Source organism: Vulpes lagopus, chromosome 18, assembly GCF_018345385.1.
Source record: "Vulpes lagopus strain Blue_001 chromosome 18, ASM1834538v1, whole genome shotgun sequence".
Lineage (NCBI taxonomy): Eukaryota > Metazoa > Chordata > Mammalia > Carnivora > Canidae > Vulpes > Vulpes lagopus.
The window spans coordinates 11,564,333-11,587,795 of record NC_054841.1 but is presented as its reverse complement, the minus strand read 5'-3'; the positions used below and the strand labels follow the sequence as shown (position 1 = coordinate 11,587,795).

Sequence of the window (23,463 nt, the reverse complement as noted above, 5' to 3'; positions counted from 1 at the left end):
GGACCATGTGATCACGACCTGAGCCAAAGGCAGATAGATGCTAAATCAAATGAGCCACCCAGGCATTCCAGTTTCATTTTAAATCACTACATTTTGTGGTTGTTACACAGCAACAGGTAACTGATACAGGGCCTTTGTTCACACGGTTTCTGTTGCTTAGAATGTTTCCCCAGCTCCCACCATCATTTTTCTCACACAGCGGACCCCTATTCACCTTCCAAAGCCCAGATCCAGTGTCATATTCCCTGCCTTCTCACCACCTGGAGTAGTTTCTCTTTTTTCTGGGAAACTTCATTATGAGGCTGAGGATATTCATTCTTTGTCTCCTCCACAGGCTGTGAATGACAATATTGACTCATTTAATGTTCATAAAACCCAATGTCATCATTATTCATTGTCCTTATCTTATAGGTGAAGAAGCTGAGACAGAGAGATCCCCCAAATCACCCTGGTATTAGGGGCTCCAAAGAGATTCAAACCCAGGCAGAGCCTATGTTCTCAACTACTATAATACGTGGTCTCTAATTAGAGCCTAAATAGTAATGACATTGATTATTCCATTCAACACAAAATTCAGAAGTAGGTGATGCTATATTCTGTTGCAGCAGCAACTCAGAGGCCTTAAGATTCTTGGATTTCTCCAAGATTCTCTTATCTTCATGATCACAAAATGGCTGCCAGGGCCTTGTTCTCACGACAGCTCCAAGAGAGGGAGGAAGGAGGCGCTTCTTCCACACTTTTGAAGCTCCCCACAGACTTTCCTGATCATCTCACTGGCCTATACTGGGTCACATGACAACTACTAGCCCAGTCACTAACTAGAGGGGCCTGATAACCTACATTTCGTTCAGCCTCAGGGTTTTTTTTTTTTTTTAAATGAATAATTTCTTTTTAAATTTTAGTTAATGAACATACAGTGCGATATTAGTTTCTGGAGAATTTAGTGACTCATCACTTACCTACAACAAGTCCCAGGTCTTGATTTGGAGGTTGGGCCCATTTTCTCTGAGCACATGGCTGCCTACTATGTGAAGGAAACCAGGGTTCTTTTAGCCTCGAGGGAGAGTGCTAAAAGAGGGAGTTTGGCTCTTGGCCAAGCAATCAGTATTTCTCCCACAGTGGTCAGCCCTCAAAACCCCTGAAATAAAGTCACACAGAGACCCTGTTCATCATAAGGATTCAGATGCCCCAAGGGCCACTTTCTCAGGCTTACATAATGTGGGTAGACTTGCCTTGTCTCTCCCAGGACACTCAGGACACTCTGAGGTCCCAGGGGAGGTCTCAGGGCAAGAGAATAGCATGCCACCAATTCTCCCCACTCAGCACCCTTTATCCCCCACACATGCAGATGCTGGGGTGACCAGAAGGGGCTGGTGATGGTGGAGCTGCCACACCGTCTCTTGTCCCCTGTATCTGCATGAAAGGGAAAGAAATGTGTTGAATGTAAACATTATATAAACATTTATGTAAAATGTTGCTGTCTTACTTGGGAGGTCTACCACAGCCAAGTTTGATCCCGCGATATACCTCCATGCCTCTACGCCCCCTTATAGATGAGAAACCTGATACGAGGGACATTTGCCTTGGGAAATTATTTTTCACTCAATGATTTGAGAGAAAAAACAATTTTCTCTTTTTTATATTCTTCGAATCTAATTTATTTTACCTCCCTTTTTTATACTAAAACAAATGCAGGGGCACCTGAGTGGTTCAATTGATGAAGCATCTACCTTTGGCTCAGGTCATGATCTCAGGGTCCTGGGATCGAGTCCTGTGTCAGGCTCCCTGCTTAGTGGGGAGTCGACTTCGCCCTCTCCCTCTGCCTCTCCCTCTGCTCATGCACTTCCTCTCAAATAAATAAATAAAATATTTTTTAAAAAACCCTCCTAAACCAAATGCATATATTATGCTGAAGGAGAGAGAGCATCCAGTGAATTTTTAAGAGATTTTTTTCTGCTTGTCTTACTTTGGGTTGTGAGCCTCCTCCCCAAGGTCCTCTATGGGCATCCTGACCCTCTTCTGCCATCAGGAGGATTGCTGATAGAAAGATCCTGAACACGGTCTCAGGAGGCAGAGAGCCCTGCACTCAACTCTTGTGGCTACTAACTAGCCACGTGATCTTGGGCAAGCCACTTCACCTCTCTAACTACCAGTTTCTTCATCTATCATAATGGCTAATAATATATACAGAGGGATGCTGGAGGTATGACTTGATTCTAAAGTCCCTGTCCCAAAGCTGGCACACAGTAGGTGCTCTGTGCTCTCTTCCCAGAAACCCGCCTCGCCATTCCGGACATGGCCGACTCTCCACCTAAATCACACTCAGAGGCAGTTCCATAAACAAGGATGGTTTAATACATTTCAGCACATTTCCATTCAACAATATTATATGAAAATAGAATTCTTTATTAAAACAGCAAGGCATAATCATCACTGCTACTCCCAAAACATTGTGTTTATTTTTAAAAAACAACACACACACACACACCAAGATCAAGGACTTTGGCAAGACACTTCAACTCCCAGAGCCTGTTTCTCCATCTGGAGAATGGGCAGGTGGGATGTCCCCAGCTCATTGTGGGCAGGGCCAGCTGGCAACAGGAGAAGACCCTGGGTGGCGCTGGGACTTGCAGTGAGCAGCTTACTCCTCTTCCTGCCCAGGACTGTCCAAGAGAAAGTCTCGGGGTGGTGCTGGCCTGGCTGTAACGCCTCTGCAACACTTGCTTGTCTCATTTTTTAACAGAAGAGACAGAGCTCAGTCTCTGAGCCTTGGCGACACGGGCAAGGAGGCCGTCCCACCACCACCCTGCCCCCCAGCAAATGTATTTTTCACAGCCACTTTCTATTTTTGGCAGCGAGTGATACATGTTGTCCCTTACTGGCAGTGGTGGAATAAAGTTCCCCTTTTAAGCAAATTTAAAGTTTAAACAATGAGTCTGTTTTAAAGGAAAATATCTGGTAAATACAATACAAAGTAAAGCAAAAACAAAACCATAATCATGCCAATAGGGAGGAAACACTTCGTTAGGTCGACCTAAGAGCATTTCTGACACGTGTCCTGCAATTTTGATTCTAAAGCAAAGTATGAAGAAATACAATGATGTCCGGGTACCTTCCTAAGTAACCTGTAGCAAGGAGCTAGCACACTCATCTCTCCTGCTTTACTCTGTACCTTATATTTATAGTGATTTTTTTTAAAAGAAGAAAGAAAACGGGGGCAGGGGGGCGAGGGGAGAATAAAGATTAAAATAAGGGAGGGTTTAAAGCATCGTCCCCCCAGCTCTACTTCAATATCTCTGGTACCAGCTGGGGCTGCCTGGTGGGAGAACCATCTCTTCCTAATATCTGTGGCTCCAAGGAGGTGCCACCTTTAAAAGGAACTGGCCTTTTTGGGAATATAGGTGAGAATCTAGTCCCAGTGACAGGGCCACCGTGGTTTGGCAGGGGGAAGATAAGGGCTTTTCCCCAGCACACTGGGGTACAGCCTTGCACGAGAGATCTTCCTGCATCTATTTCTGCCAGCCTTCTTCCTTCCCTTCCAAGCCAGGAGGCAGCTACGGTTGCCATGGAAACCGGCTCCCGTCCTCCCACAGAAGGCTGCCAACACTGATTTCCTGCAGAGTTAAGAAGCAGGCGGCAGCGGGGGTCACCCAGGCGTGAAGATGGGTTTCCCTGGGGATATCCTGCCTCCTGCCAATCACAGTGTCTGTCTGGGAATCCTGGGGGTGCCTGGAGGCTGAGGGCCAGGGAAGCCCCCAAGCCCAGGCGCTGCTCCGAGCAGAGATCAGCCCCTGGAACATTCAGAGATCTCAGGCCTCTCCATCCTCCTTCCAGCTAAGGCTACAGGGACCGAGCTATGTGTGCATCCATATGCCTGGGCCTCGGGGGATGCAGCCAGCCATGGGTGCCTCTGGCTCCTCAGCCCTCCGATGCGAAACAGAACCGCCCCTCCACCACCCCCGAACCCAGGAACGCAGAGCTGCCCATCTAGCATGTGGTACTGGGACCATAATTCCGCCAAATCCTACCATCGCGTTACCTCTCTGAACCCGTTTCCTCATCTTATAAAGGCGTCACCGTCCTCTCTTCACAGAGATGCAGCGAGAAGCACAAATCCTGTATCTAAACTGCTCCTGTCACAGGCATTTAGAGGGTCCTCAATAAACAGGACCTAACTTGAATAATACTACCTAACATCATAATAAAGGTTTCCAGGCAGTTTTTCTCTCTGACCTGTTTTTTTTCCCCCCTAGGGCTGATAAAAAGGCAAGTTTTCATCCTTGATCTGTTTGTTTAAACAGCAGTGTATCCAAGATAGTGGATCAAAATCCACTATCCAAGATAGTGTATCCAAGATGGTCCTGGACCACTGGTCTGAGGACAAATGAGTAGGTTCCTGACACCTCCTACAGTATCGCTCCTAAGAGTTAGACCTGGATTCTCAAACTGGAATGCCTTCAGGGCCAGGAGGGATTGTGAATAGAGAAGCAGGAAGAACAATTTCCACCAAGTGGAAACCCTAGTGAGGCAGCATGCACTCTCCCTGGATAAGGGAATGGGCTGCTGCTCAGCTGTGGCCAACAGTTGCTCTTGGGAATACAGGCTCAGTGTGGCCAGATCTTCCAAGTTTTCAAGAGAAGCTGGACATTTTAAATGAACTCTCTCAAAGATGACATAACAACTAATATATTTTTTCAGAAGTGTAAGCCAAACAAAACAGGTCTGCCAATGGATCATGCTACAGCTGGAGCTTCCAAGCTAGGATGCAGAACACCAAAACCTCTTTTTTTTTTTTTTGGCTTGACCATTCCAAGGAGCCCTGGCTGGTTCCTTCCATCGGGGCCATCCTGTTGGGGTTGCCTTTCTTATTTCCTACTCAAGACCCGACACTGGGAAAGCTCTCCCATCTGTAGTGCATACGTCTAGAACAGAGACTTCTACTCAGAGCCCAGTCTTTGGAGGGGACTCACGATCTCCACCTTTGCATTAGCCTTTGGGAAAACCTTGCTGAATTTTCTCAAGTGTTGATGTGAATGGAGAGATGAGGGAAGTGTCTAGTGAATGGGGCACCCAGGGAAGAGATATTCCAAGGGACTCCCTTGGTGTTGGCTAGTTTAATAATAATTTGGGGACACAGCTTATTTCAATAGATACCCTGTGAGGTCATGACTGACTCTTTCATGGCCAGCATCTGCTTTGATTGGCTGGGGCCTGGACCACTGCATCATCAAGGACTTGGCACCTTGGGGAGCTAGGGCAAAGCAGTAGGGACTCCTGCTTCTGCCCTGCCTGCCCCAGCTTTTGTGGATATCATAAGGTGGGGGTAAGGGGTTGCGGGGGAGGGAACAAGGGAAGCTGGGAGCAGAAAGAGACTCATTTTGGAACTCAACCATAGCAGCAGACAATTAATTCATAGAGCTTTTGGTGTCCTTTATCCATCCTCCTCCTCTCACCTTGCCTTCATTCCCCTCCACCAGACACAGCCTTCTAGGAAAAAATCAGGAAAGTGGTCATGCTGGCCTCATTGGGTGTTCAAAGCTCCTGCACCCAGGGCAGACGCAGACATGGGAAGCTGGGTGATGGGGGGCTGGCTGGGTGGAGGCAAGTGTGTGAAGCCCTGTCTGCTCCTGGAGCTCATGGTCGAGTGCGGTAACGGACAGGCACGTCGTGTTCCGGCTGCATCAGCCCGAAGCCGTACCTGCTGAGGTCGAACTCTGGGATCTCCACGTCTGGGTTGATCAGCTCCAGATCCAAGTGCACCAGCACAAGGAACACGAATCTGCAGAGAGATGGCATTGAAGGTGTGCAAGACTGGAAGACCCAGAGGCTTCTCTGGAATAAGGCAGGAAGGCAAAGGCTTCCTCTTGTGTCTGACCCCAGCATTCACTTTGGGAAAAGTGGGAGCAGAAGAGAAAGAGAGCACAGGTGATTGCTGCCCAGCCAAAGTCCATGAGCAACTCCACATCTGTGGCTAGGAGGCCTGCCGACGAGTGCTGCTGGTCAGCGTGTGAGCAGAAGTGACAAGTGTCGACTCCACACCAAAGATCGCTCCATTGGCATGAGACTCTCGGTGTGCTCTCTGCCTGACAGCTGTGTGTACCACGAGTTGTGGTGGTGGAGCAGGTAGATGGAATGAGCCCCACCCCTGAGTCTGTGTATGGAGGGGACTCTCGGTGTGCTCTCTGCCTGACAGCTGTGTGTACCACGAGTTGTGGTGGTGGAGCAGGTAGATGGAATGAGCCCCACCCCTGAGTCTGTGTATGGAGGGGAGAGGCCCCCTAAACCCACAGCCCACTTTGTGAGTGGGAACTAAACCCCTGTTGTCACAGGCCACTGAGATCGGGGGGGGGGGGGGTCATTTGTTACAGCAGCATAGCCTGACTCAGTGACACTTTCTGACTCCCCAAGACCATGTTCCTCCCCATTCAGCTCTTAGAACCCTTACTGTCTACTCTGGTCAGTGGTTGCCCTTGTGAGACTGGGGAAAGGCACCCCTGCACCAAGACCTCTCACTGCCGCCTGTGGGAAAACTGTCCTCTGCGGGAAAACTGTCCTGACGAGCAAATGAGCCACGTGCCAGATGTAATCAGGGTGCCAGCATATGTGGTGGCAGCCCCACCTGATGTGACCTATGGGATGTTCCTGCCTGCCTGCCTGATCTTACTCCCCACTGCCTGTGTCTGTAGGGTTAGGACTGCATCTTCGACCAGCAAACACCCCTCCGCCACCCCCATTGCCACCCAGGTGCCAGTGAGGAACTAAGCACACGGCAAGGATGCTCTACATGGAGAAGAGGGAAGACGACAATAGAGCGAAGTCCATGCCCTTGATCGCGGAGCTAGGCAAACTGAGCTCTGCCTCTTGAGCCTCATCAAGTTTCTTTCCCAGTCTGGGCCTCAGTTTCCCCATCTAGTCAAAGAAAGTCAAAGAAACGGGATGGGTCCCTCCCAGCTCTGAAGCTGTAGGATGCTGGAGAATGAGGTGATACAGGGTGGGGAGTTCTGTACCCACACCTGGATTTGGATTCTGGCGCCTCCCTTCATCCAGGTGCATGGTCCTGGTGGCAAATGGTCTGACCTCTTGAGTCAGTACTGGACTGACCCCTACTGAGCAGGGTTGCGCAACAGTGAAGGGAGATGCTAGGTGCCACCACTGTGCTAAGCATCTAGCATCCGAGATCTGGGGGCCGAGGCTCTTGGGATCCAGGGAAGAGAATTTATAAGGCACTTGAGTGCACAGGCATTAAAATAACCAAGGGGTGGGGCACCTGGGTGGCTCAGTGGTTGAGCATCTGCCTTTGGCTCAGGTTGTGATCCTGGGGTCCTGAGATCCAGTCCCACGTCAGGCTTCCCACAGGAAGCCTGCTTCTACCTCTGCTTGTGTCTCTGACTCTCTCTGTCTCTCATGAATAAATAAATAAAATCTAAAATAAATAAATAAATAAATAACCAAGAGGGAACAATGACATTGGGCCAGTTCCTGCCGAGGGGGTTCTGAACATGCACAGCAGCTGCAAATGGACAGCAATGGTCAGCTGCACAGGGTGTCCAGTGTTTGGTATTTGGACACCAGGTCTGGAGGGAAGAGCTCATTGCCAGATCTGATTATTTCAAAGACATCAGAAATCTGGCTTTTATGTGAGATCTTCTGATTCTTAAAAGTTAGCACACCTTTTCAAAAACATGAATAAACAGATCTGTGGGCAAGAGGTGGCTCATGGGCTGTTTGGAGCCTCTGCCCATTTTCCTGGCTGAGAACCCTTGGGCTCTGGAGAGGAGGGCATGAGCCAACCAGCTGGAGCAGGAGCCTCCCCCGCCAGGCCCGCACCCCCCCACCCCCACACACTCACTGTTTGATGCTGCTAATGGCGTAAGCCTTCCCCAGGCACTGGTTGTGCCCAGCTCCCCACGGCATGCTATAATTTTTCAGTCGCTTCCCGTCCTTGTAAAAGTCTTTCTTCTCTGACCCATCAGAGTTCAGGAATCGGTTATATTTAAACACCTGAAACAGGAAGGAGGTTTCTGACTTTCTGACTCCACCCCCACAACACCCAGGCCCAAAGAAAACTGTGTCAGGATGTTCCTCGAAGTCTTATTTATAAGAGGGAAAAGCTGAAAACAATGTAAAGGTCAATCAATAGGGGATTGGTTCAAAAATTATGGTGGCTATTTACAAGGTTGAGCTTGGTCTGTGTGTACTCACACAGAATTTTTTAGACTGGTTGTTGAGCGAAAAAAGCAAGTTCGGAATAGCACGTATTGTGTGATCCTGTCCATACATCTATCTATTTGTATGTGTGTGTGTTGTGTGTGTATCTGTTAAGGAGTAACAATAATTTAAAGGATAAATTCTGTGGAACTGGAGAGTAAAGGGAATAAAGAAAAAATTTTACTTTTAAACACATGTGTCTGTATATTTCTATTTCATAAGTATATATTACTTAGGCAGTTTAAATTTAAAAATAAAAATTATTTTTAGAGGCACTTGGCTGGCTCCATTGGTAGAGCATGCAACTCTTGATCTCTGGGTCCTGAGTTCAAGCCCCATGTAGGGCATAGAGATTACTTAAAAAATATATTTTTAAAAAAGAGGATGCCAATTTCCTTTGGTTACATTGTAGAATGGTAAAGTGAAGATTGTATCTGAGCACAGGGCAAAGAGTGGGAGATGAATGAAAAATGGGTGGTAAGATAAATGAATGCACCAGTGGACATAGAGGTGGAAGGGTGGCTTGATGGATGGGTGGCTTGATGGATGGGTGAATTGATGGATGGGTGCATGGGTGGGTAGATAGGTAGGGTGATGGATCTGGCACATAGTAAACACCCAAATTTGTTAGAAATTGTAAAATTCTGACCCATCTCAAAGTCCAGGGAGAGAGAAAAGTGTTGAGGAGCTGACGTCGTAACATTCCCAAAATAGGGAAATTGCTCAGCTATCACTTACAAAGCACTCCACATGTGCCAGGCACTATTAAGGCCTTTCTTACATGCTCTCATTTAATCTTCCTGACAACCCTGTGAGGCAGGTCCATTTCACAGGGGAGAGAACAGAGACATGGAGAGGTGAAGTAATCTGGGCACGGCCACACAGCAAACAAAGAGCAGGAGTGGGCTGCCACTCAGATCTGGCTAAAAGCCAAAGCCACTGATTCCCCCCACCCCCACCCTTGTGGTCCCTAGTATGTAATTCACCTCTGGGTCTGTGTAGATTTCTGGGTCTTTCTGGGGACTCAGGAAGGGAAAGAGGAGGAGGCGGTCTCCACGTCGCAGGCTGAACTCCCGCCCGTCTGCCATGGGCATGGCCAGGTCCACCATGACCTCCCGGGTAATGAAGGGCGCAGCGGTGAGCCTGAGGCTCTCACTCAGCACGCTATCTGCACAGGCAGGTACCAGGAAGCGTCAGCAGCTGTCCTCTCACACACTCAAATGCCACCCCCAGCCCTCATTTTAGGAAGGTGGGCAGGCTCAGAGAGGGTACATAACTTGTCCATCATCACACAGTGAGGCCAAAAAAGGCCAAGTGATGAGATACGACTACTATGGTCCTCAGACCTTGGATGTGAGGGTTTGGTCTGACTCTAAGAGACTTGTGAGGGGCTGTGGGAGCCAGGGAGATATCAGAGGAGACTAGGGGAAAGCAGGGCCATCAATATTGGTTGTTCCTATCTGCCCGGCTTATATTCCTCATCTGGGAATAGTTCCCTGGTTTTCTTCTGGGGATCACCCCTCTCTCACTCTCAGAGGTTGGGCTGTTGACTTCACTCCCGATTCCATGGGCTGTGTGTGATTGGCCCATCAGAGCATCCCAACCCTCTGCACCCCGACATTGGTTCAAGATGGGCATATAACTCAAAGAGAGCCAATAAGACACATTCCTGGGACTTTGGGTAGGAATGTTGCAGAGCGGCACACCCTCATGGGGCTGATAGCACGTCAGCCTAGACCCGTTGGTGGCTAACCTGTGGGCCTGAGACCAGAGCCAACCCAGCAGAGCAGGGCTGACAGAGGGAGCACTGAGTCCTGATGATGCTGCTACAGCACCTGGGTCCACCTGTGTCTGAAGCTAGTAACGTCTGAACTTTTCAGTTAATGCCCTCAAAAAGTCCTTTTTCTGCTTCAGCCAGTTTAAGTTAGGTTTTCTGCCAATTGCAACCACAAATTTACTGAGTCCATGAGTCCTGAGCAGCTGAGACAGAGGCATAGAGATGCCAGGTCTAAGAAGATAGGAGGTCTGGGGGACCCTAGGTCAGAGGACGCTGATGGATCGTGCACGATGGGATACCATGCTGGGAAAGGCTTAGGACGCCCACAGTGACGCAGTCTTTGGGGCTAATTTGGAGAATCTGTCCCTCTCACCGAGCACAGGCATGCTGTCCAAAAGCTTCTGGGGGAGGGTGGTCATCTGTGAAATGGGCTGCTCTGCTCTGGAGAGGAGCTGCTCGAACTCTCCACGGACAGCAGCCAAGGCCTCAGGATTCTTGAGGAGGAAGATCAGAAGCCAGAAGGCAGCAGGTCCCATATTCCCCTGCAATGAGAAGGAGCCGCTGTTATACCCACAAGAGGGCAGGCCTGGGGTGACGGCTGATGTGTCTGTGCCACAGACACAGCTGTGGCCAAGGCAGAGAGGTTCCCACACCTGCCAAACATCTAGGCATGACTCATGTTTATCTTCAGCTCCGGCCGTGGCCCAAATACACTCTGGGGCTTTGGTGTAGCCCAATGCCTAATTCAGGGCTATTCTTGGCATCCCTGACCTTGAGCAAAATCATTGATCTGAGCTCACATGGGTAATCTTCACAGCTAGTCAGCAAAGAAGTGTCAGAAGTAGGGAACAAGGTGTTTCTGTTAAGATTATGGTTGACATTTGAGGATAACTGTGTCCTCAGCCCCAATTCTCCACCCTTCCCTGTACCCATGCCCCTTACCACGGACTTGGCACTTCCTTTCTCCCATTTCAGAGGCAGAGTGTATTTCCCCAGCTCTGTCAATCTGTGACTGCTTTGGCCAAAGGAATGAAGCACAACTGACAGAGTAGCAGCATTAAGTCCAGGTCTTAAGAGACCTTGTGTGTTTCTACCTGCCCAGCTGGCTTGCGGTCCCACGAGGAGGATGTGAGACATGTGTGGCAGGGCTGGCTGTCCAGCTGACCTCGCCTAGAGCAGCTGACACCCAGCAGCCCCACAGACACGTGAGTTAAATCATTGCTCATCAGTGTGTGCCACTGGGTCTTTGTGGTTGGTTGGTACACAACAATAGCAAAGTGATGTAACATCTGGACATTGACTTTCAAGTATTTGAGTATTGTGTATGTATGAAGCAAAGAAGCCATCATCAACGAGGACTGTGAAAGCTAGTCATTTCTTGAACAAAAATTACATAAAAATTCCCAATAGTTCAGTAATTAGGAAAATGAATAAAATTTCTTGCTCCAAGACTTCAGCCTAGTGGAACGTTTTAATATTCAGGTGTTTAGCGTGTGGCTAAAACATGTGTGGGGGTCCCAGAAACGAGCTCCAGGAATGGGTGAAATACCAACTTGCCTCGAGTTGGGGCAAGATTTTTGCCCCACCGTCCAATCTTGATAACGTATTTCCCCAGTAATTCTCTTACAGACATAATTGGACACAGACCAAAGGACATTTGCAGGAGGATATTGATCACGGTGCTGACATAACAACAAAAAGACTGGAAGCATCCTCAATGTCTATCAATAGATCAATGAGATCAAGGATGATCCATCCTCAGGATGACGACACAGAAGTCATTAAAAGGCACTGGCTCTGTGTGTACCGACGGGATGGTAGCCAAGATGCACGGAAGCACGACGTGGACCAGGGGTTCCCTGTGCTCCCATTGGTGTGTATGTTTGCAGAGTGATCACATGATGCAGCACAGGCCATCTCTAGAAGGAGCCTCTGGGACACAAACTGCGAGGATGGGTTGGGGGGATACTGATTTTCACTGCATATGTCTTTTTAAACTGATTTTTAAAAATGGATACAGTACTTTAAAAAAAGATTTATTTATTTTTAGAGGAAAAGAGGGGCGAGGAGCAGAGGGAATGGGACAGAGAGCATCCTCAAGCAGATGTCTCACTGAGCATGGAGCCCAACATGGGGATGGATCCCATGACCCCGAGATCATGACTCGAGCCAAAATCAAGAGTCGGATGCTTAACCGACTGAGCCCCCCAGGCGCCCCTGGATGCAGTATTTTTAAGCAAAACAAAAATGAGTATTTTTATAGTGATCTGCAATGACAAGGAGAAATGCTCAGGACATAATATTAAGTAAAATTAAAACTTGGGATTTTAAAGACTGCATGATCCTCATCACAGAAGAAAATGTGCAGAAAAAGGTAGCAAACAAATGCACCAGGGCATCAATGATGGTGACACAGATTTTGGTTTTTGTCTTCAGCTACTGTGAATTCAGCACCAAGGAGGTGCCACGTCTCCTCACTCAATCCTCCCCTCAAGCAGGCACCACTATCATCCCTTTCACTGAAAAGGAAAACCAAGGGCTCCCTAGTCCCAACTCATGGCCCAGCACACGGCAGGGGCTCAATGGCATTTGTCGAGTAAACATCTATGTCCCGAGGCAGCCTGGGAGGTGGGCTAGCAGAACCTTGGACTGGGCCAGGCAGAGCTGGGTTCAAATCCCAGCTCCCCACTTTCTGTGACTCTGGGTAAGTCATTTCCCACCCTGGGTCTCAGAACCTCCCTTCTGAGGGTCATGGGATCGAGCCCTGTGTTGGGCTCCACACTCAGAGTGGAGTTTGCTTAAGACTCTCTCTCCCTCTCCTTCTGCCCCTCACTGCCCCCTTCTCTAAAATAAATAAATCTTAAAAAAAAAAAAAAGAGCCTCCTCTTGGTAAAATGGGGATAACCTGCTCACTTCTGGGGTGGCCACAAGGGTCCACTGAGACTGGATACAGGCGACCTCCACATGCTGGGCACAGAGTAGGTGCTCAGAGTGGTTTCCTCTCCCAGCACTCTTCCTCCCCCTCCCCACCCTGTCCGAGAACAAGGGGGAACTTGGACATTCTGCGATTTCCTCCAGCACCTGAGGACCAGCAGAGGCAAGCAAGGTCACTCGCTGTCCATCACTTAAATAGGCACAGGAGGGTAGGTGATAAATAATTCAGCCTTGGGTTAACTCAATGCAAAGGCCATTTTATCTCGCCCGGACAGTCTAACAGGAGCCACCGCTGATTAATTATGAAGTGGGAGGGGTGCGTGAGGCTGCTCAGTGATCTCTGCTTTCGGGAAAAAGCTGTGGCAAGTTAGGGAGGTGGCAAAGACTGTCTTCCACCCAACTGCACAGACGTGAGTGTGCATGTGTGCATGTGATTCCCCCACTACAAGAGATCTTGAATTCACTACCCTGGAAATTGAGCTTTCTCCTGTAAGGGCCTTGCCTCAGTTTACCCAGGAGGACATGTCCCTCTAGCCTCATTCCCTACCCCTGCAGCCAAAGTCATTCACCCTGGAGCATCTTCTTGGTGCTCTACTTTTTCTGTGAATGGTCATAGCTGACCTCCAGGGGGCACCCAAAGTGCTTCAGTTGAGCACCCGGTGACTACCTATGCACCACTTTTGTGGCCACCTCACCACATATCAGTACGGTTGGGGGACCCCCACAGCCCTGCCTGCCCCGCATTCACTCCCTCGCCCATTCTCCTTCTAAGAACTACCTCCTCTTCACTCTGATCATCTGGGGCTGACCCACCCCATCCAGACCTCAGGTGTGGCCACGTGCCCCAGGCTAGGCCACTCTGAGTGATGCTCTCAGAGGGGACGTGTGACCCCAGCTGGGCCAATGAGCATCAGAGTTGGGATTTCTATGGGAATCCCAGGGAAGGAGAAGCCCTCCTCCGCGGGGACTGCCCAACTGCCAGGAGCCGCTGGTGGCCTTCACTGCCACCATCTGGGGAAGCCCATCTGGGGCTGGAGCCACCACAGAAGAAAGTAGAGCTGAAGGATGGGAGATCATAGATGATTTTTCATTTTTTATGATGAAAAAATTTTTTGCGGGGGGACACCTGGGTGGCTCAGTGGTTGAGTGTCTGCCTTCGGTTCAGGTCGTGATCCTGAGGTCCTGGGATCAAGTCCCACATCGGGTTTCCCTATGGGAAGCCTGCTTCTCCCTATGCCTGCGTCTCTGCCTCTCTCTGTGTCTCTCATGAATAAATAAATAAAGTCTTAATAAAAAAAATTTTTTTTTGGTTTCAGGATCAACATGTTTGCCCACTGCCTAAAGGCTCAGAATTAGGAGGGGAGCCTAAACTGTCATGAACTCCTCTCTCTGCCCACCTGGTCCCCTCAGAGCCAGCCTCTGCACCTTGGACTGCAGCCCACTGGGTGGCCCTCTAGGCCCCTGGATGCTGGAGCCTCTGCTGACCCCTCCGACATCACTCCTGACCGCACTCTGATCTGACATGAGCAATCACAGCCATACCATTTTGCCACTTTGTGGAACTCTTCCTGCACCTGGCCTCTGGGGGGCCTCCCTCCCAGTCCCCCACCCCAGCCTCCAGCCCCCTGGCCATTCCTCCCCAGTCTCCTGTGTGGACTCCTCCCCATCTTCCCGACCCCCATGGCTGGAGAGGCCCAGGGCTTGGCCCCTTCTCCATCCACTCGAGCCCCGACAGTCTCCAGTCCAGTGGCTGCCAACCCCACTCCCACCCTGACAACTCCCAAATGCACATCTCCCTCCCTGGACCTGCACCCTCAACTCTAGATTCTTCCTTACTCCAGGTGTACCCCCCTATCCCTCCACACAGTTCTCAGTTTCAAACTCAGGACACCCAAAACCAGCCCTCTGACCTCCTCCCCCAGGCTTGCCCCTTCCACCACCTTGCTCATCTGTTTCAGCATCTTCATCCTTCCTGTTGCCCAGACCAAAACCTGGAGGCATCCTCGTTGGTGCCCTCTCTCAATGTCCCACCCAGCAGCAAATCCTGATGGCTCTACCTAGAAATGTGTCCAGAATGCACTCATTCTCCCTCTGGGCCTCTGCGCCTACCCTGGTCCAGCACCATCCTCTCTTGCCTGGATACTGCAGTGGCCTTGTCTCTGGTCTCCCTGCCTCCACTTCTTCCTCTACAGCTGATTCTCAGTAATGTAGCCAGAATGATCCCTCCAAAGCAGATGGCAGGCCATGTTGCTCCTCTGTTCAGAGCTCTCAAAGAATTCCTTTCTCAGAGTAAAAGCCAAAGTCCTCCCCAAAGCTCATAGGGCCCTGCCTGGTCTGCCACCTGCTGTCTCTCTACCACATCACCCTCATCCCCACCTCAGGACCTTTGCACTTGCTGTACCCCCTGCTCAGATGTCTTCATCCTATGTATCTATATGGCTCCCCTCCGTCCCTTTCCAGGCCTTCCTTGACCACCCTATATAAAGTAGCCCTTCCCCATTCTCCTCTGCTATTCTTTCCCCTTCTTTATCGATTCTTTATGCAACTTGACTATATTTTATATGCTTACTTGTATATCAATGGTCTTCTCCCAGAATATCAGCTCCTTAAGAGCAGGGATCTTTGGTCTGCTCACTGCTCTTTATCCCCAGGTTCTAGAATGGTGCCCAGCACACAGTGGGCCCTCGCTAAGTATTTTTTTTAATTTTTATTTATTTATGATAGTCACAGAGAGAGAGAGGCACAGAGACACAGGCAGAGGGAGAAGCAGGCTCCATGCACTGGGAGCCCGACGTGGGATTCGATCCCGGGTCTCCAGGATCACGCTCTGGGCCAAAGGCAGGCGCCAAACCGCTGCACCACCCAGGGATCCCTCGCTAAGTATTTGTTGAACATGTCTCCTGAGCTCAAGTTATCTCTGGGCATGGTTACAGGCTTTATATCATCCCTTCTCTCTTCCTTGTCACAATGCCTTGAGGAAGGGACTGCTGTCTTCACTTTACTGTTGAGTAAACTGAGGCACCAAGAATTTAAGTGACTAATTTGCCAGGGAGTGGCACAGTCAAGATTCAAAGGCAGGCAGGTTGATCACAGAGCTTGCGCCTGCCTGAAACTAAGGGGCTACTATCTTGCTCCTGTTCTTAAGACTCAAGGTCTCGAAGTGTCTTCCCACCTGCCTGAATTCCGCACGCTGCCAATGACTCACAGTCAGAGGATGTCCTGTCCCCAAGTCGTGCTCAGTTCTCCCAGCCCCGCCAAAAGTTGTTCCCTAGACTTTCTGCCACTCAAGCCCCCAAGCCAGCATCCAGTTCTGCTGACAGAGGTCATTCTGCAATGGATTCTGGGGGCAGATTAGAACTCCAAGTCTCTGCCCATAAATATGTTATTAGGCACTAATGGGGCTCCACCTGCTGATTAAACCCAGCCCTTGCCCCTTGCCAGCCTTTGCCTGCAAGGACAGTTAATGGCTCTGAGAGAAAACTAAAAATAAGCTGCAAGTCGATGGGAAGGGAAGTACCCAGAAACGTCAGTCTGTGCAGCTGTCACTGCTGGGGAGGGGCCAAGAGAAGGGGTGGGACTCTGGGGTCCAGGAATGGACAGGAACCAGGTCTCGAGAAGCCGCATCCTGCATTGTGAGCCCTCTTTCTCTCACTCCGATATCCGGTCCATTACCACATCCATTGGCCCTGTCTTCTCTGTTTCTAGAATCCATCTACTTCCCCATCACCTCCATGGCCAGCACCTGGTCTTACCACCACTGTCTCCTCATTGGCATCCCTGCTTCTGCCTTTGCTCCTCAGATCCTGTCCCTCCTCTGCTTAGAACACTCCCAGGGCTCCCACCTCACCCAGAGAAGAATCCCAAGTCCTTACTTACTGGGACCCACATGCTCCCCACGATCTCCTCCCTTGCTCCCAGCCCCTTGCCCCTTACTCTGCTTCAGCCACACTCAACTCCCTGCTATTGCTCAAACACTGGGTACGATACAACCTCAGGGCCTTTCCACACCAGAAGGCTCTATTCCCACATCCCCACCAAGCTCCCAACTTCAGCTCTTTCTTATCAGCCAAATATCTCCTCAGAGAAGCCTCCCCAACCACCTTGGCTCCAGTGGACCTCCAGGATCTATTTGTGACTCTATTTTACATCCTGCATATCCACATTTAAATCAGCCTGTATGTGTTTCTGTGACTGTCTGCCCCCTCCCCCTCCCCACAGCCAGCTAAAACACCAGCAACAAAAGCAGGTCTTTGAGGCCTATGGTAAGTTCTCAAAGGAACTTTTAAATAATTCTTCAAAATGACTGTTCTGCATACTTCAAAAATGTCAAGGTCACGAAAAACAATGAGAGGCACAGAAGCTGCTCCATATTAAAGAAAACCCAAAAGACAGAATGACTGAATGTACCGTGTGATCCTGGACTGATGTCGGACCAAGCCGAGCCATAAAGGACATTACTGGGACAATTGGCAAGACTGAAATAGGGACTGCCGATTACAGGCTGATCCTGCATCTAGGTTAATTGTCCTGAATGTAATCATTGTCCTGTGTCACAGAAGGGAAAATTCTTGCTCCTAGGAACTTACACTCAAGTAATTAGGGTTAAAGAGCCATGATGTCTGCAACTTATTTGCAAATGGTTCAGTAAAATAATTATAGGACAGAGAGAAGAGGAGGAGGGAGAGAGAGAAAGCACACATGGTCAAATGTTCAAAACTGGGAAATCAAGTTGAAGTCTATATACATGTTTGTTAAACTATTCACACAGCTCTTCTCTAAGTTTGACATTTTTCCAAATTAAATGAATACTGAATAAGCGATCCTTTTGATGATAACGGTCTGACAGTTTGGAAAGTCAGGGAACTGGGCAGACGGCTGGGTCTCTATGTTCACATACCCACCCCCATGCTCATGTAGACCAACACTCACAAATTCACAAATGCACATACGCACACATGCACACTCGTATGCACAGGCGTGGGTGTGCCTGACAGCACACACAGGCAGACACTCATGCACTCACATGCACAACCACACCTGTGGGCCCCCATCCGGTCATGCACCCATGCCCACCTGTGTGGCCCAGAGCTGCAGCACTAGAGCCCGGGCCTGCATGTCCGCCGAGACGCCTATCTCCTCCAGGTGCAGCAGGTAACTCTCCAGCCAGTTGCTCCGGTGGGCCCGTGTAGCCAGCCTGGCTGGTGACAACAGCTTCCACAAGCGACCTTTGACTCTGCACGCTTGGTCCTTATCCCCTACAGGGGCAGAGCACAGAGGGTGGGGGTTATGGGGCCACCCTCAGGCCAGGGCCTCCCAGCCCTATGTCCCCTAGGGCCAACGGTCTTCCAGGAGTCACTCCTGGGGGCAGGGAAAGAGGCTCTGGGGAAGGCCTTTAAATGCTGACCTGTTACCACCTGTCTCTCCCCCAGTGGACAGGAGTGAGCAACCTTGTCTGTTTTATTTCGCTCTGTGTCTCCAGCACCTGGCCCACAGTCTATACTCAATCGGTATGCCTTCAGTGAATGGTGTTTCTTACACAGTAGGGGAAGGCACTACACTGAGTGACACTGAGTAGCATCCTCTCTTCCTGGGTTCCAAATCCCAAGCAATGCCAGCCCGAGCATGCACATGGAGACCCTATGAGCAGACTTAGCACAGCTGCATTCAGGAGACACTGGGAAATAACCTAACAGACACCAAGAAGGGACAGATGGATCTAAGGGTTTCACACTGACTACCTCCAGGGAAGGCAGGGAAAGTAAATGAGGGAGGAGGGCCAAGAAGGGGCCATGGGGAACGGGTGGGGTGGCCTCTTCTCAGCCCCGTGGACCTCGATAGAGCATGGCCCAGCATGGCCAGAGAAACTGAGTTTTCAGAAGAAGATGAAAATCCAGATGTTCATGCAGAATCTTCCCATGTCTTCTAAGGTTAGTATCTGAGCAAGAAATGTTAATCACTGTGCAGGCCACAAATGCATCTCTAAGGCCAGCTTCGGCCTATGGATCACCCGTTGACAGTCACCATGAAATAAACAGTGGTGTGTCACTGCTCTGGAGCACCATGCACTGGTGGAAACTGATGTACGGATCCAGATGAGCCCACGAGAGCAGACCATTGAGCATGTGAAGCCAGCTGCTTATTATTTATACACTGTGTTAATGCTACAAAATGATGGTGTATTTACAAATGTATGTGCAAATAAAAGACACTTGGTTCTTTCAAAATCACCCCTTGGAAAAGTGGATGTTGCTTTGGGTTGTTACAAAATTCTCAAGTACTAGAAACTCTCTCGTTGGCTTTTTGGAATCACAAAGCAGTGTTTCAGGAAGACGCATCCACCCAATGTTTCTAAACTGGGCTGCATATTACAGGGCATTTGAAAGAGTGGGAAATATTGGCTAAACTTATATTAAAATATACACACATTTTAAGCATCTTAGTTACAGTTTCAAATAATATGCTCCATAAGCTTTTCTTTAACCTCTAGACCTTTCCAGGTGATATACTTCTTAATTTAAAGCAATGAGCCCAACTGTTCATCCAATACATTATCTTCCTGTGTTTCTGAACTTTGGGGAAACTGGAGAATCACCCAGGAGCTTTGAAACTGTGGATGCCCAGGTCCCACCACAGACCACTCTTGCAAGAATGGGGGTGGGGGAGGCTTGGGCACGTGGAGGGTTTCAACAGGTGAGTGGAGGGTATAGGAAGTGTTGAAGCAACCCCAGCTGCTGCTCATTCTGGATGCTTATCAGGATTATCAGGATTAGCTATGATGAAATAGCTAAAGGAAACCGAGAAATTGAACACAGATTTGGAAATGACTGGCATTCTTTGAGGTCTGACAGCACAGCTATAAACCTTGAATATCACTGTCAACAAAGCTTGTAAGCATGACTTTAAAAAGCAATGCAGTATGAAGATAATCATCAGAATGAGGGAAAATATTTGCAAGACCTGATAAGGGTCTAATATCCAAAATATATAAAGAACTCTAATGATTCAACAACAACAAAGCCTACCCCACCTCTCAACTCCTCAGTTTTCACACCTGTAAACACACAAGGGGTCATACAGGAATTGAATGTGTTAACCTATAAAGCACAAAGAGCGATGCTGGGCATAGGCCTAATAAACACTAGTTATCTTATTAAAGCCAATGAATGTTAGCAAACTGTTAGTCCATGGAGAATATATTCATGTACTGTTTCTATAATCAGAAAAAAATAATAATAATTTGTGAAATAAAGGACACAGAGTTTGCAGCCAGGGAGACCCAGGTAGAAATCCTAGCTCTGCACCTTCCTAGAAAGATGATCTTGTGCAAATAATTTGGATCTCTGAGTCTCAGTTTCCCCATCTATAAAATGAAGGCAACCTAGCTCATTAGGAGGACATAAAAACACAGAACACACTTGGTACTGGAAGGGGCTTGGTAAGTTATGCTTGTTCTGCTCTTGCCATTATTATAAGACATTATCAGCCCCAGTGTAATGACTCAGTGCTGTCAATCAGAACTGCCAGGACCGTGTAACTAGTAAATGGCACCGCAGTTTCAAATCCCAGCCCTCCCATGCTGTGTGGCCTTGGCTGAAGCCCTGTCTACCTCTGGGCCTCAGTCTCCCCATCTGTAAAACAAGGAGCCCAGACTTGAATACCTCTCAAGTTTTTCTTCAGAAGCCCATCTGTTCCCTAGGAACCTGGGGGCACAGTCTAGGGAGGGACATATCTTTAAAGTCTTGTGTTTTCCCTTTAAGATGTATTAGGTTTTTGCATTAGACTCTGTGATTCTTTAACATAAGAATGACTTTCCACCCAAAACAATATTCAGAGAAAATATACCCCTCCCAAATAATCCAGTAAAACGAACGTTCCGGAATATTTAGCTTAGGGCTCTATTTAACTGCCCCCAATTCCCTTCTGTATGAGAAGTACCAGACTCAGTGACCTAAGGGTCCCCCAAAGGGTCAATATTCTTTTAAAATATGTTTCCATCAGGCGCCCGGGTGGCTCAGCAGGTTAGCATTGCCTTCAGCGTAGGGCCTGATCCTGGAGACACGGGATCGAGTCCCACATCAGGCTCCCTGTATGGAGCCTGCTTCTTCCTCTGCCTGTGTCTCTGCGTCTCTCTCTCTCTCTCTCTCTCTCTCTCTCTCTCTCTCTCTGTGTGTGTGTCTCATGAATAAATCAATAAAATATTTTTAAAAATTATGTTTCTATCTTTAATAGTGGAGGAGGAATAATGCACACACACACACACAAAAATAAGAAAGCAACTCTAAGAGTTCAAATGGGCATCTTCATCCCATCTCAGCCTCCTCAGAAGCAAAAATCTATACATGTTCCTACATTCTTTTTTTTTTTTTTTTAAATTTTTTATTTATTTATGATAGTCACAGAGAGAGAGAGAGAGGCAGAGACACAGGCGGAGGGAGAAGCAGGCTCCATGCACCGGGAGCCTGATGTGGGATTCGATCCCGGGTCTCCAGGATCGCGCCCTGGGCCAAAGGCAGGCGCCAAACCGCTGCGCCACCCAGGGATCCCATGTTCCTACATTCTTAAAAAAAAATAGAGATGTTAACTAAACTATTTTGGTGCTCATTTCACAATATATATAAGTCATTATGCTGTATCCCTTAAACTTATACTGTGTCATGTGTAGCCCAATAAAACTGGAAAAAATTAAAATAAAATACCCCACAATATACCACTCTTCTGCACCATTTTCATAAGACATTTCATCCTATAGCAGTTTATCCCGTACCGCTTTATGGTTGCACAGTTTGCCTTTATGTGAATGCATAATTTATTCCATCAGTCCCTACTGGTGAACATGTAGGCTGTCTGCAGCACTTGCGGTTATGAATATCTTTGTGCATCGCTAGACACGTGCAAGCATTGCTGTAGGATAATTCCCAGTAGCGGAAGTTCAGGATCAAAGGAACCAGCATTTCTGTTTTTATGGGTTCTGTTAAATCGCTCTTCCAAAGAGGTGGCACTCTCACAAGCCCAAAAAGGTCTGGGGGTGGCTTCGTACATCAGCCTCAAGCCAAAATGAGAAACCTTCCCCGACACTGCCACCTGCTGCCCATACTGGGAAATGCAGCCTTCCTCTACCCAGCCCAGGGCCGCTCCCTAAATGACCCAGGGTCACTCCCTGAATGACCCAGGGTCCTCGGGAGGGTCTGTACGGAGGAAGGGGCCACAGAGAAACCACTCTTTCTTGAAGAAGCAAGTGGTGCTGGGATGTGTCAGGTGCCTTGTCAGGTGCTTTAAACACATGATTTTGCAATCAGACCAAGTTTTCATTTTGCTGGGCCTGCCACCTACCAACTGTGCATCCTTGACAAATGTCTTCACCTCTCTGAGCCTGTTTCCTTACTTGCAAAACGGGTCTAATAATGCCAACCTTCTAGCCCTTGGTAGCAGGATTCAATAAGACAAGGACCTGTCTCTAAAAGGATTAAGAGGCAACTCAGAGAGGAAAAGCAAATAGCTGGTGAAACACCAAGAGCTGTTTTATCACTGTGGTCAGGGTACTGCCCATAAAGCCAGATGCCCTTTTTTTTTGCCCATCAGATTGTCAAGGTTTTAAAGGCTGATAACTGCTTGTTGACAAGGTTGTGGGGAAATGCAAATTAAAACAAGTTATCCGCCTCTGCCCATCAGATTGGCAAACAAACAGAAAGGCTGATAACATCTGGTGGGGAATGAGCAAACTCCCGCCCTTCAGGCAGGCGTATGAATTGCTCCATGGTTTTGGAAATGATGTGGAAGCCCCTAACAAGAATTTTAATGTGTATGCCCTTTGACGTCGCAAACCCACTTCCAGGAAACTGTCAGAGAGGAATAAAATCACCAGATGGTAGAAAAGATACAAGTACAATGAAATAGTATAATAGACACACAACACACACACACACACACACACGAGGAAACAATTATAGATATCCACTGGAGGGGGATGACTACCTAGAAGCTGGCAAGCAAGAGCTGCAAAGATATTTCAATTCTTCTGTGTATTGATTTTATATCCTTCTACTTTGCTAGAGTCTTTTTTGCTTGAGTTAGCTTTATCATGGGGGGCGGGAGGGGAGGCTGGGGTTTTCCCAGCATAGCAGCAGATCTTTGGCAAACAGGGAGAGTTTTACATCTTCTCGACCGATTCTTATCCCAGTAATTGATTTCTCTTATCTAATTGCATTGGCTAACACTGCTAGAAGACAATTGTACTGAGGAGAAGAATACACAGCTATAATGTTAGGTCAAAAAAAATCAAGTTGCAGATAATAGACATAATCCTTTCTAAAGTACACACAGTGACACTCGAGATATGTATATTTGTCTCTATCTGTAAAACACAGTATTCCTACAAAACTGTGAAGGGATATATACCATCATGTTAACACTGGTTTCCACAGGAAATTGGGCTTGGAAGAGTATTATTACTCTTACTGTCTATATCTTTGAATTGTTAACCACAAGAGTGTTTCTTTCTTTAAAAAAAAAAAAAGATTTTATTTATTTGAGAGAGAGAGCACAAA

General features: G+C 48.3%; 1 protein-coding gene across 4 annotated transcripts in view; it reads right to left on the bottom strand.

Moving 5' to 3' along the window:
• Nucleotides 1–2,332: 2,332 nt before the first annotated feature.
• Nucleotides 2,333–23,463, bottom strand: part of PTGIS (prostaglandin I2 synthase) — a 41,002-nt gene continuing 19,871 nt past the window's right edge. For all 4 annotated transcript variants that reach the window (XM_041732874.1, XM_041732875.1, XM_041732877.1 and 1 more), the window contains 5 exons: nucleotides 17,993–18,174; nucleotides 10,359–10,527; nucleotides 9,195–9,376; nucleotides 7,850–8,001; nucleotides 2,333–5,779 (listed from right to left, as the gene is read on the bottom strand). In XM_041732874.1, the coding sequence (XP_041588808.1) occupies nucleotides 5,635–5,779; nucleotides 7,850–8,001; nucleotides 9,195–9,376; nucleotides 10,359–10,527; nucleotides 17,993–18,174 (830 nt within the window). In that variant the 3' untranslated portion in view covers nucleotides 2,333–5,634. The remainder of the gene's footprint in view (nucleotides 5,780–7,849; nucleotides 8,002–9,194; nucleotides 9,377–10,358; nucleotides 10,528–17,992; nucleotides 18,175–23,463) is intronic.